Raw genomic sequence first — 12644 nt, 5'->3', positions numbered from 1 at the left:
TTTGAGTAGTGAGAAAGAGAGTTCTCCGGGTGCTAGACAGGCACTTCCTCTCTTAGACCAGTGTTGCACTCTGGAGATTTGCATTTCTGAAACCTACCACAAGATCGACCTAGAGTGGCACGTGATGGGAAGGATGCTTCCGAGATTAGTCAGTAGCTAAAAAAACAAAACAAAACACCTCCTGGGATGTAGGGGTGGTCAAATCTGGAAGACTTTACCTTCCAGATGCCTGCGTGTGTGTGAGGCGTGTCTGTCCCCGGCCACGCGAATGTTATTCTCAGTGGCGAGTGGCTTGCTGTTGGCGCCAGAGTAAACAGGGCAGGACGTTTCTGCATGGTGGGCCGCCCTACCGGGCGTGGGCAGCCCGCCGCGAGTTGCTTGCTGGCGGTGAAGGTTTGGCCCTCAGTATGGATTTCGGTGAAGAGTTCTGGTTTCAGTAACTGTTGACCGTGAATAGCACTTTATTGTTTTTAATTGTACAAATCATCGTTTAGGGAGATCGTGTTTTTGTCCCCAGATGCCCTTAGTTCCTAAATGACCGCCACTCTTCGTTTAGCAAAAGTGGGTGCCGTGTGGGTGAGCAGACCCACGACCATCCCACACCAGCTCAACACAGTTTTCCTGTTTGTTTTACAGGAAAACAAACTCAGTTGCCAAAACTTTGCCTCAAAAACTTGCAGTTGCTTTCTTCTTCCCTGGCACCTCCCCTTTCCCAAACACCCCGGCGGAGTTTTTGACTCTAGCCTGACGGGCAAGCCCTGTCCTCTGCGGTTAGCACGGTTCCCTCGGGCATTCTCTGACCAGCATCGGCCCAGTGAGATGCACTTTCTGAAGATAAGAGGGGGCTCCATGTGAACATGAGTGCGAGAAACACTGTGCTCTGCTCCTCTCCTCTGGGGTGCCCAGCGCCTGCTGACCCTGTGGGGCTCACTCTGGACCCACATGGGTCCCGGCCCTGCCACAGCAGCGCCTCCTGCCATCAGGCCCGCCGGGAGCCACTCCTGCGCGGTCCGGCTGACCATGCTGTCTGCCCAGCACCCGCGCCTGCCAGCCCCTCACGTGTCCTTCCTTTTGTCCTTTTTTCCTCCCTCTCTGCCATCCCACCATGAAATGTCATTTTCGTAAGTGCTGTGACTTAGTTTTGTGCAGCATCATATTTCTGCACCTAGAACAGAGCTGAGGACTATTCGCACAATCTTGGAAACTCCGGTCAGGACTTCTTGGCATCTTTTTAAACTCCTCCTTCTCTTTCCCTGCGTTTCCCACGCCCGCCTCTGTCTGTGACTCACCCCCACGCCGGGTGCTTGCCGTGGGCCTCTCCAGAGCCGCTCCTACCGTCCAGGCACTGCTTGCTCTGGGTGCTCCACACACACGAGCGCATGTCGTTTTCCAAATAACCCTGTGAGGTACATGCTGTTGATACCCACGTTTTACAGAGGGGGAAACTGAGGCACACAGTCACTAGGTAACCAGCCCAAGCCTCGTGGCTTTTAAGTGGTAAAAAAAAAAAAAAGGTTTCTCACTTCTGTGCCTTCATTCATGCTGACTCTGAATTCCTTCCTCACTCCCTCCCTACTTGTCCACATCCTCCTCCTCCTAAGTGCCCTTACGAGTCAAGAAGATTGAGAACTGCTGCCCAAGTAAGAGGACTTATTCTATATGGACAGACAGGTGTGTGGTTGTCCGAGAGAACTCGTGGCTGTTGTTTAGAAAACCCAGTTCTCTGCTCCTCTCATTTAGACGATCTATTCCGCCCTTGCTAGCCGCCCTTGCGCCCATCCCCTCCCATCTGTGCCGAGAACACGGCTCAGCTGAACAAAGCTCAGTGCTGCCTTCTGTCCTCAAAGGCCGCTCCCCGACAGTCGTGTGACAGGCTCATGTTGCGCACAGGTAATAATAGGAACGTGTCCCCAGTCAGGTGTGCTGTGACAGAGAGCTAGCTACCTTGACTCTTACCTTTCAGGTGACTACAAATCCTAGCTCCTCTTGTTCTCAGATGCAAGGCTGCAGTCAAAAGCAGCACAGAACTGTACTTCCAAAACTGTGTAATTTCTATTTGTTCTGAGGCTGGCTTTGTGCATGGAGTCTGATTTCAGGCGGCTCTGGCACAAATGGTGACTGGGAGGAAAGGTCAGAGTAGAGACAGGTAGCACATCCCTTCACTCATCCCAGAAATATCATTTGATGGTCTGTTAACAAACACTGTGGTTAACAAAATAGCCATGCTGCTAAAAGCACACGCAGGAATAGTGTGATAGGTGCTATGAGGAACACAAGCGTGTTACAGTAATGAAACGGGTGGACTTAGTCAGGGACATCCTTTTGAAGAGACGTTAAACCGAAGGCTGACAAGTAACCCCAGGAAGCAGAGCAGGAAGGTAGAAGGGCTCCAGGCTCGGGAAAGCTGGCAAAGTGCACGTTTTTGTCCAGGGATTGCATGGCACTCAAAACTGAGGTTGTAAATAATAATTCCTGTGGCTCTTACTGTCAACATAGGTTCACTGCCCGCTCCCTAATATCAGGATCCATTCCAAGTAAGCAGGATACGACTTCAAGTTTGTTTAGAAGCAGGTGGGAGGGGATGGGTGAATTCACACCTATCGTGAATAAAAATAAGTAAATAAAGTTTGATTAACTATTTGTTAGATGTTACAAACACGAATATGACAATATTTTAATTACTTTCTTTAATGTCAAAGTCTAGTGTCATCTTATTTGAACTTTGGGGGCAAATGACTAAAAAGGACAAACCTGGAAAAACAGGTTTTATCAGTTAGGATGTTTTCCACTGTAGCTATCAGAAGACTCAACTGCAAGCAGATCATATGTCAATGAGAGTTTACTGGCTTGACTTACAGAACAAGTCTGGGGTGGGCAGCTCCAGGGTGGGGTAACACAGTACCCCAAAAGCATTATCCGGGCTCAGGCACCCTCCATCTCACAACCGGTCACACCGGCACGTTACTGGTTCTCCGCAGAGCGTGTGTGGATGTAGCAGGTTTGGGCGTCACAGTTCTGACGCTGGGAGCCAGTGGAGAAGAGAGGCATTTCTCCCTATGTTTCTTCTCAAGACACGGGGACATTTTTAGCCAGAGCACCTCACCCTCTCTGTCCCAGCTCCAGTCCCCCAATCTCCTGGGTCAGAACCATGCCATCCTTCCCTGATAAGCACATGGAAGAGTGAACACCCAACAAAATCAGGAACAGTTCAGCTAAGAAACAGAGGGCTGTGGACAAGAGGAAAGGTGGCTAGGCTTAGGGTTAGGGTTGGGAAGACACCGGTGACTGGCGAGGGCTGGTGCAGGGCTGCCGTGGGATCCCCATGTCTTCTGCTACGTGTTTGGCGATTGTTTTGTGCCCGGCACTGGTGGGTGAGATAGTAAGAAGCCGAGAGTTGGGGGCCCCAGGACTTAAGCGCATCTTGGCCTTCTGGCGCTTTCTGCTCTATCAGTGAAGTGGTACTAGCACACAGTCCCTTGACATGTTTGCAGTAGACCTTTTTTAAACTTAGGAATAGCTTGTCATGAAATATATATGCTATAAATAAGGAAATAGGTGTCACGTGTACATATGGCTTAATAATAAAATGGAACCCTTACCCATTTCTAGTACCTCCGAAGCCCCCGTGTGACCCTCCCCAGTTGCCTCCTCCACTCTGCCTGAGAGGGAACCACTACCCTGAATTTCTGAGTAAACCATTCTCTTCCCTTTATAGTTTCCCTAACTGTGTTTCTCAGACATTTGCACGTATCAGAATTCACCTGGGGAGCCTGTGGAAACGCAGAGGGCTGGACCTCCACCCGGCGGTCTGGAGTGGCTCCAGAGCGCGCTTCTCACCACAGCTCCTCGGCCGAGCTGACAGGGGACCGCGCTTCTCACAGCTCCTCGGCCGAGCTGACAGGGGACCGCGCTTCTCACAGCTCCTCGGGCCGAGCTGACGGGGGACCGCGCTTCTCACCACAGCTCCTCGGGCCGAGCTGACAGGGGACCGCGCTTCTCACAGCTCCTCGGGCTGAGCTGACAGGGGACCGCGCTTCTCACCACAGCTCCTCGGGCCGAGCTGACAGGGGACCGCGCTTCTCACAGCTCCTCGGGCCGAGCTGACAGGGGACCGCGCTTCTCACAGCTCCTCGGGCGGAGCTGACAGGGGACCGCGCTTCTCACCACAGCTCCTCGGGCCGAGCTGACAGGGGACCGCGCTTCTCACAGCTCCTCGGGCTGAGCTGACAGGGGACCGCGCTTCTCACAGCTCCTCGGGCGGAGCTGACAGGGGACCGCGCTTCTCACCACAGCTCCTCGGGCCGAGCTGACAGGGGACCGCGCTTCTCACAGCTCCTCTGGCCGAGCTGACAGGGGACCGCGCTTCTCACAGCTCCTCGGGCCGAGCTGACAGGGGACCGCACTTCTCACAGCTCCTCGGGCCGAGCTGACAGGGGACCGCACTTCTCACAGCTCCTCGGGCCGAGCTGACAGGGGACCGCGCTTCTCACAGCTCCTCCGGCCGACCTGACGGGGGACCGCGCTTCTCACCACAGCTCCTCGGGCCGAGCTGACAGGGGACCGCGCTTCTCACAGCTCCTCGGGCCGAGCTGACAGGGGACCGCGCTTCTCACAGCTCCTCCGGCCGACCTGACGGGGGACCGCGCTTCTCACCACAGCTCCTCGGGCCGAGCTGACAGGGGACCGCACTTCTCACAGCTCCTCGGGCCGAGCTGACAGGGGACCGCACTTCTCACAGCTCCTCCGGCCGACCTGACGGGGGACCGCGCTTCTCACCACAGCTCCTCGGGCCGAGCTGACAGGGGACCGCGCTTCTCACAGCTCCTCGGGCCGAGCTGACAGGGGACCGCGCTTCTCACCACAGCTCCTCGGGCCGAGCTGACAGGGGACCGCGCTTCTCACCACAGCTCCTCGGGCTGAGCTGACAGGGGACCGCACTCAGAACCACGGGCCGCTTAGCTTTGGCCCGTTTATAAATGGACGCGCGTCACGTACATTTTTCTGTGACTTGCTCCAGTTTTAACTCTAACGTTTTTTTTCTGGAGCTCAGCTTCGTTGGTACGGGTGGCGATGGGTCGTTTCCCCGTGGCCTGGCACTCCGTGTCTCGTCCGTCTCCCGCCCGCCCTGGGAGGGAAGGAAGGGAAGGAGGGAGCAGCCCGTGCAAGGCGCCAACAGGGGCGACTCGCGCCCGCCGAGCGCCCAGAGCCCTGGGCTGGGTGGGCCGGGGCGGCTCGGGGCGCGCCCGCACACGGCCTGCGGAGCCCCAGCCCCCCGAGCCTCTGGTGTGGAGCAGGCCTTACGTCCCCAACACCGGCCCGCCCTGACCACGTGGGCACGTGAGGGGACGGTAACACACGGCGTTCGCTCAGAGGGCTGGGCGCGTTGTTGGACGATGAGTCGCCAAGGACCAGGAGACTGAACAAAAGTGTGACGGGAATATGATCTCTTCCACACCCTCCCAGCACTCCTGTGTGGCTTACGCTTTTATACCTGTGTCGTAGGAGACGTTAAGAAGCTTGGCCAGGGCCGCAAACCTGACACTACGCGGCAGAGTCCGACGTGAAACCTAGGTGTGATCACAGATGGCGTCACTCTTCCACCTTCCGTGGCTGCCCCCCGGGACCGAGTCCTGGGCTCCCGTGCTCGGCACGCCCCCGACCCAAGGCGCGCTCCCCGCGGCGCCCGGGCCTTCTCCGAAACCCAGTTGCAGTCAGGGTGACCCGAGCTGCCCGGGCCAGCCTCCCCGTTCCCGCGCACCCGCACGCGCGCGCCGTCTCTGCCGCCCCGACTCGCCGCGCGTGCGCGCCTGGCCCTGACGGCGCTGTGCTCTGTCCCGCAGGGGGTTTCCGAAGAAGGCCGGCAGGACGGCCCGGATAGCCTCCGACGAGGAGATCCAGGGCACGAAGGACGCCGTCATCCAGGACCTGGAGCGAAAACTCCGCTTCAAAGAGGACCTGCTGAACAACGGCCAGCCGGTACGGACGGGGACGGGGACGGGGGAGAGGGACGGGGGACAGGGACGGAGGGACGGGGGACGGGGGACAGGGACGGAGGGACGGGGGACAGGGACGGAGGGACGGGGGACGGGGGACAGGGACGGAGGGACGGGGGACAGGGACGGAGGGACGGGGGACAGGGACGGGGACGGGGGACAGGGACTGAGGGACGGGGGACAGGGACGGAGGGACGGGGACGGGGGACAGGGACTGAGGGACGGGGACGGGGGACAGGGACGGAGGGACGGGGGACAGGGACGGAGGGACGGGGGACGGGGGACAGGGACGGAGGGACGGGGGACAGGGACGGAGGGACGGGGGACAGGGACGGGGACGGGGGACAGGGACTGAGGGACGGGGGACAGGGACGGAGGGACGGGGACGGGGGACAGGGACTGAGGGACGGGGACGGGGGACAGGGACTGAGGGACGGGGACGGGGGACAGGGACTGAGGGACGGGGGACAGGGACTGAGGGACGGGGGACAGGGACTGAGGGACGGGGGACAGGGACGGGGGACAGGGACGGAGGGACGGGGACGGGCGGACCAGCCGTGCGCGCCACCGAGACCTCGGTCCACAGAGTTGTCTTGCGACTCGGGGATCTCAGCATTCCTCCTGGTGTCTCGGCTTGAATCTGGGAGAAGGGGGACATGACGCGGCTCCCCTGCTCACACCCCCACCCTGCGGCGGCGCGGGAGGGGGAGGGAGGCGGCCGGGCCGTGGCAGGTTGGGGAGCAGGCACGCGAGTGACCCGGTGTCCTAAGCAGAGGGAGCGCGGGGGTCCGCCCTGGCCGCGTGGGGGGGTGCTCCGATGGTTCGTGTCTCCCGCAGCAGCGACGAGTTCAAGTACCACAGGGAATCTGGACTCTGTGGCGTGTTTTGCTCCTACACAAAAAACTACCCTCTAGGGAAACGCTCGCCGCATCTCACTTCTGTTGTACCAGACACCGCCTCGGTGTCTGAAAGGGCAGCGGTTCCCGCGCCCTCGCGCCGACCAGGCCCGGCCCCGCCGGCCTCAGAGCTCAGGCGCGGCCGCGGAGGGTGGCGCGGCCGGCCGCGGAGGGTGGCGCGGCCGCGGAGGGTGGCGCGGCCGCGGAGGGTGGCGCGGCCGCGGAGGGTGGCGCGGCCGCGGAGGGTGGCGCGGCCGCGGAGGGTGGCGCGGCCGCGGAGGGTGGCGCGGCCGCGGAGGGTTCTACCTTCTTGTTCTGGTGTGTGAAAGCAAGATGCCTAAACTCGAGAAAAAAAATAATTTGTGTTTTAAGGCTACAGAATTGTAGAGGACATAAATAGATCTGGTAAAAAAGTGTAAGTATGAGATGTTTTCCCCCATTGGAGATTAAATGTTTCCTCAGCAGTTTTGTTTTTTGCTGGCCTGTTTCCCTGCTACAGCAGGGTGTTTTAAAGGGATAGGAAAAGCGAGTCCAGCAACTCAGGTCTCCCGGGCAGAGGAGAGGCGCCTCTTGTAGCCCTAGGACGGAGTTATAGCAGAACCATTTGCCTGGCTCCTAACTAAGTAGGGGAAAAGGACCTCTTTGCATAAAATCTCCTTCTCGAACACCTTTTTCAGAGTAGAAAGCTCTCTATGTTGATTAGGTTTTCTGGGGATTTTTTAACTATCAAGCACTGACAAATAAAAATGTGAGAACAGGCCACATCTGATTGGAAAGGCAGAGAATAGGAGGAGTGTTGAATTCTGATTTTAATTATTAGGGCATCTTAATCTGATTAAGGAAGATTAACGTTCTAATGAGTTCTGTGTTAGTTACTCATTTCACTGAGTATGGAAGATTTTCACAAAGGGAAAATATTTTCTCCTTGAAATAAGTGATTGTATGTGTAAATGTACATACTTTGGAAGTTCTCCCAGGCTCTGTCAACTAAAGCCTTTAAAAGATTAAAATAAATACTTATGGGAACTTTTTCAAGCCAGGTAAAGGCATCTCTCCAGCTTTTTTCTTTTTGGTTGTTTATTTAAATATTCCTTATGGAATAAGATTCTCTTGGTTAAGCTAAGACTTTTATAAGCTATTATGCAATCACATTATGTATATATATATTTATGTTGTGTATTACATGTATCTCTTAAGTGTATTATATTTATCTGTTTAGCAGTGAGTAACATTCACAAATAAGTTCTGTAGATATCCACATTTGAAACCCTAAAAGGACAAGAAAAGTAAATTTTCCCTTTTTAGAAAATGGGATTTTTAAATGACTTTTTCCTAATATTACATATTATTCTCTTACTTTTGGCTTCTGTAGACAATGGCTTGTATATCCATATGGCATAAAGCTTTAGAAACAAAACTGTCTTAGTAAGAACTAAATTTAAAAAAAAAACTGAAGTAGATTTGGCTCCTGAGGGCAGCAGGTGAAATAACAGGTATGAAGTTGGTATTTCTGCCCCTAAGGAACAGGGAGGCCATGGCTGCGGCCCGCCTTCCATGTCGATGCCGCTCTCCGTGGAAACATTAGGAGAGCTTTTTAAGAGAGTCTGCATTTAAAGCTCTCTTTGAATACTGAACTCATGATTGTTTTAGTAGACTTGAGAAAGTTAAACGCTAGCATCCTGGCTGTGACGCCCCGGACCTGCCACTCAGACGCCCCCTCTCCCTGTCCCTGCCCCCTGCCCTTTTTTCAGTTCATTAAATGAACTAATTTGAACTTCAGGGCTGTTTGTCGTTTGGCACTTGACTTGTTTCACTTCCCGGTTTCAGCTGGGATTGGAACCAGCAATTACTGGAAATTGTAAATTTACTCGGCATATTTTCCTGATTAGAGACTTTCCAGTAGAATTTGCATCCACGTTCAGAAGTTGGGAAGTTCATCTGAAACAGCTTCTGTACTTTTTTTTTTTTTTCAAGACTCCGCCGTACTGGTTGTTCTCTATTTTTAATCACACTCTAGCTTATAAAATGCCCCTGGATGGGATAGGTGGTTTCGGAAAGCCCCTCCCAGACCCAAGATTCCAGGTCACTTCAGGACCAACACACAGAGCACAAATGCCAGCACTTGTCGCGTGCAAGGACGGTCTGGCAAAAGCAGTCGGGGCGATTCCCAGTGCCGGTTGCGGGTCACAGACACCCCGCCGCGGTGCCCGCCTGATGGGAGGGCCGCCTGCCCCCGAGCAGTCCTGAGCTGTGTTCGTCAGCAACAGGGCTCAGGCTGTCACTTGCACAGCCCGCACGGCCACACGCAGGGGCTCTCTGCGGGCTGTCGCGTTGGCCTCCGCTCACCCGCACCATGCGCCCAGCAGCCTGGGAAGTGTGTTAGGGGTGAGAACCTCAAAGCAGAGAGGACAGTCCCTGCCGGCCAGGCTGAAACGTCCCTTAGCTGACAGTTACTGAGCATGTACCATGTGCCCGGCACTGTTAAGTGACTGGCGGGATTATCTCCATCCCTGACACCTGTTCTCTTCATCTTCCTGTTGATCGGTTTCTTCTCCTTTGGAGCGTCTTTCTGCTTTTCCCGCCAGCCTTGGAGCGGACTTGGCTGTTCCAAAGCCTGTGGGTGGCGATGAAAACATTTCCTTTAAACTGTGCTGTTTGCATCTCTTTTTTTCCCTCTGTGTTTGTCATTAAAGATAAGCACATGGCACGCATTTTCTGTGTGGCTTCTGCTTTGTTGCTCGCTGTAAGTCTGCGTGGTTTCGGCCGGTGGCTCTCTGCACGGGGCCGTCAGGACGGGGGGAGGAGATGAAGGGGACACCCCGGAATCGAGGGAACGAAACAGATGCCTGTTAGGTGCGGCTGTCTGAGGCTGGAGGGAGAACAGTTAATTACAGAGGACATCAAAACTCGTTTTGTTTTCTACTCTTGTTCATAGGGCCATATGTAGTGATGATTTTTTTTTTCTAATTTTGCCTTTTTGTGACTTCTTTTGTCCAGAAGCTAACATACGAAGAAAGAATGGCTCGCCGGCTGCTGGGAGCCGACAGTGCCACCGTCTTTAACATTCAGGAGCCAGAAGAGGACACGGCCCATCAGGTACCGTGTGGGTCTGGATTTATTAGAAAAATAACAGTTTTCTCCTTTCCCCTTACTTTTCAAGGACGCTTTTCTTGGGATCCATTCTGTGGGACGTAGCGAGCCAGTCACAGAAAACTGTGCTACCACCAGTCAGCCTCATAGCTGACATTTACGGAGCACATGTTGTGTACCAGATAGTGTGAAGTCACTGACAGAATTATTTCCTCTGTCTTCTTATTTAACAGTTTATTCTCCTTTCAAGTATCTTCCTGTTTTTCCTCTCCTGTGCTTTAATGCAAAATTAGTTTCCAATGACATTGTTTGAAGGAGCTAGTATAGCTTTCCCGGTACCACTGACCCCTGAACGGCAGGGGGGGGGGCACCAACCCGCTGCACAGTTGAAAATCCACATGTAACCTGTGACTCCCCAAACAGCCCACTGCTGATCAGCGGCCTCACCTACAACATAAACAGCTGACTGACACCTATTCTGTATGTTGTATGTATGAGGTACTGTATTAATAAAGCAAGCTAGAGAAAATAAAATGTTATTAAGAAAATCACAAGAAATAGAAAACATATTTACTATTTATTAAGTGGAAGTGGATCATGGTAAAGGTCTCCGTCCTCATCATCACATTGAGTAGGCTGAGGAAGAAGAGGGGGGTGGGTCTTGCTGTCTTCAGGGTAGCAGAGGAGGAAGAAGATCCATGTCTAAGTGGACCCTCGTAGTTCAAACCTGTGTTCTTCAAGGGTCAACTGTGCATTTTTAATATCTAGTCGAAGTAAAATATCCATGCACAGAAAAGACACTGTGTCTTTATCTTCTTTCACGTATATACAGATGCTCCTTACCTTAGGATGGGGTTATGTCCTGATAAACCCATCATTAGCTGAAAATACCGTAAGTCGGAAATGCGTGTAATACACCTAGCCTGCCAGACGCAGCCCGGCCTCGCCTACCTGAAACACGCTCAGGACACTGACATCAGCCTACAGCTGGGCAAAACCATCCAACACAAAGCCTTTCATAATAAAGTGTAGACTGTCTCACATGAGGTGTTGAACACTCTACTTAAGGTGAGAAACAGAACTCACAGGACAGCTTCTACCAAATGCGTGTCACTCTCGCACGGTAGTAAGTCAAAGAAGCGAAAGAGGGAGACCTCTACCTGTGGTTGTAGGTCACCGATCAGCAGAGGATCTACCGTGCTGTTTGTGCCCCTGCCACCACCAAAAAAGTCCCTTCCTGGGTTTGATGCAAGCTGCTTTGTAATCTCTACTGCCTCCATCTGGAGTTTCCAGATGCAGTCTCAAGTTTTAAAACAAGTTGAAAGGATCTCTTTCTCGTGTCTGTTGTCATCCTTCAAAATCTGAATGTTTTTCTGTTGCTAAATGCAGCTACCACAAACATTTCACTTAAAACTAGAAATCTTGCTACATTATTATTTCTGTGATTAGTCTTCACTTCTTTTTTTCTACCGTTACAGGAAATGGGGTCTCCTCAGGCTTCCGTAGGGAATCCCCTGGACGGTCAAAAGGTCACGCTCTTCACCTTTCTGCTCTCTGTTCTTTCACTGTGTCTGTTTTCTTCTGTTCTTCCTTTTCACCCTCGGGTCTGTCTTTATTGCCATGTCTTATAAATGCTAGGACGAGTATCTGTTTTTGTTTAATATCAGATGAACAAAATCACTGGAACATGATTTTTCTTGTCATTTATTTACAAACTTGAATTTAATTCTGTCATTCGTAGATACTCTGAACTTTAAATCATTAAGCTTTTCGTTTGTGTATACCTTTCTAGGAGAAAAAGATGGCAATTCTTAAATTGATTAATTTGATAGCAGTAATCAGACAAAACAACTTGTAGTGTATTTTTGTGTGTGTGGTTTTATTCATAACATTGTATTTCTTCAAACCAACAAACTTTTTGAAGGATTAACTTCCTTAAAGTAGAGTTAAAATTGTCTTTTATTTAATACTAAATAGAAAATATTTTACAATGGGCTGCCTGGTCTTCATTCCACTTCGTAGGCAGAAAACCAAAAAACACCCTAGAGGAGTCGCTTTAATCACATCATAGGATGTTGATGTGTTCTTCGCATTTTTTAGCCACAAAATTTTGACTGGACCGTCAGGTCTCCTTTTTTCTTTTGAACCGAGTGGGCTCCTGATAGCTGCAGAGCTGAGATGGGGCCCCTGGGAGGCGGGGGACTGCTACAGGTGAAAAACACGGTGGCGTTTTTTCCCCATTCTTCTTCTGCTAAAATTCTATTCACGCTGCAGCTTCGCCACACGCCTGCCAGCCTTCCACAGAGACGCACTTCCCGCACCAGCCCCAGCGTTCCTCCTGCGGGAGGAAATCGGCGCCCCACTGCGTTTTGTTTTTATCCGCAGTTTGGGAACACACAGCCGTTGCATTCGCCTTTTTCTGTCCTTCTCCCTCTTCCCCTGCCCCAAGAGAGAAAAAAAAAAACACACTCATCTTTTGGGTTTTTTTTCCTTCCTTTTTCTTTCTTCCTCCTTTTTCTTGGATGATAGGGCTTGCAGACAACCCGAAACGCCACGTATGCGCCCTTCCGGGCGGTTCTGCGGCGCGCTCAGGCCGCGTCTGCGGGCCTGTGGCGGGAACGCCCGGCCGTGAGCGCGGCGGGAGGGGCCGGGAGGCGCGGGGCGT

At 53.1% G+C, this 12644-nt stretch overlaps 2 protein-coding genes across 6 annotated transcripts in view; one reads left to right on the top strand and one right to left on the bottom strand.

Annotated features, from left to right (window-relative positions):
- The window catches only part of CBR4 (carbonyl reductase 4), a 95505-nt gene that overhangs the window by 18648 nt on the left and 64213 nt on the right, over positions 1-12644 (bottom strand). The window lies entirely within an intron of this gene.
- The window catches only part of PALLD (palladin, cytoskeletal associated protein), a 203976-nt gene that overhangs the window by 163218 nt on the left and 28114 nt on the right, over positions 1-12644 (top strand). For both annotated transcript variants that reach the window (XM_076010738.1, XM_076010739.1), the window contains 2 exons: positions 5841-5976; positions 9887-9985. In XM_076010738.1, the coding sequence (XP_075866853.1) occupies positions 5841-5976; positions 9887-9985 (235 nt within the window). The remainder of the gene's footprint in view (positions 1-5840; positions 5977-9886; positions 9986-12644) is intronic.

This window comes from Microcebus murinus, chromosome 15 (assembly GCF_040939455.1).
Source record: "Microcebus murinus isolate Inina chromosome 15, M.murinus_Inina_mat1.0, whole genome shotgun sequence".
NCBI classification, from domain to species: Eukaryota; Metazoa; Chordata; class Mammalia; order Primates; family Cheirogaleidae; genus Microcebus; species Microcebus murinus.
Note: the sequence above shows the minus strand (reverse complement) of the source record. Positions and strands in the feature narration are given on the sequence as shown.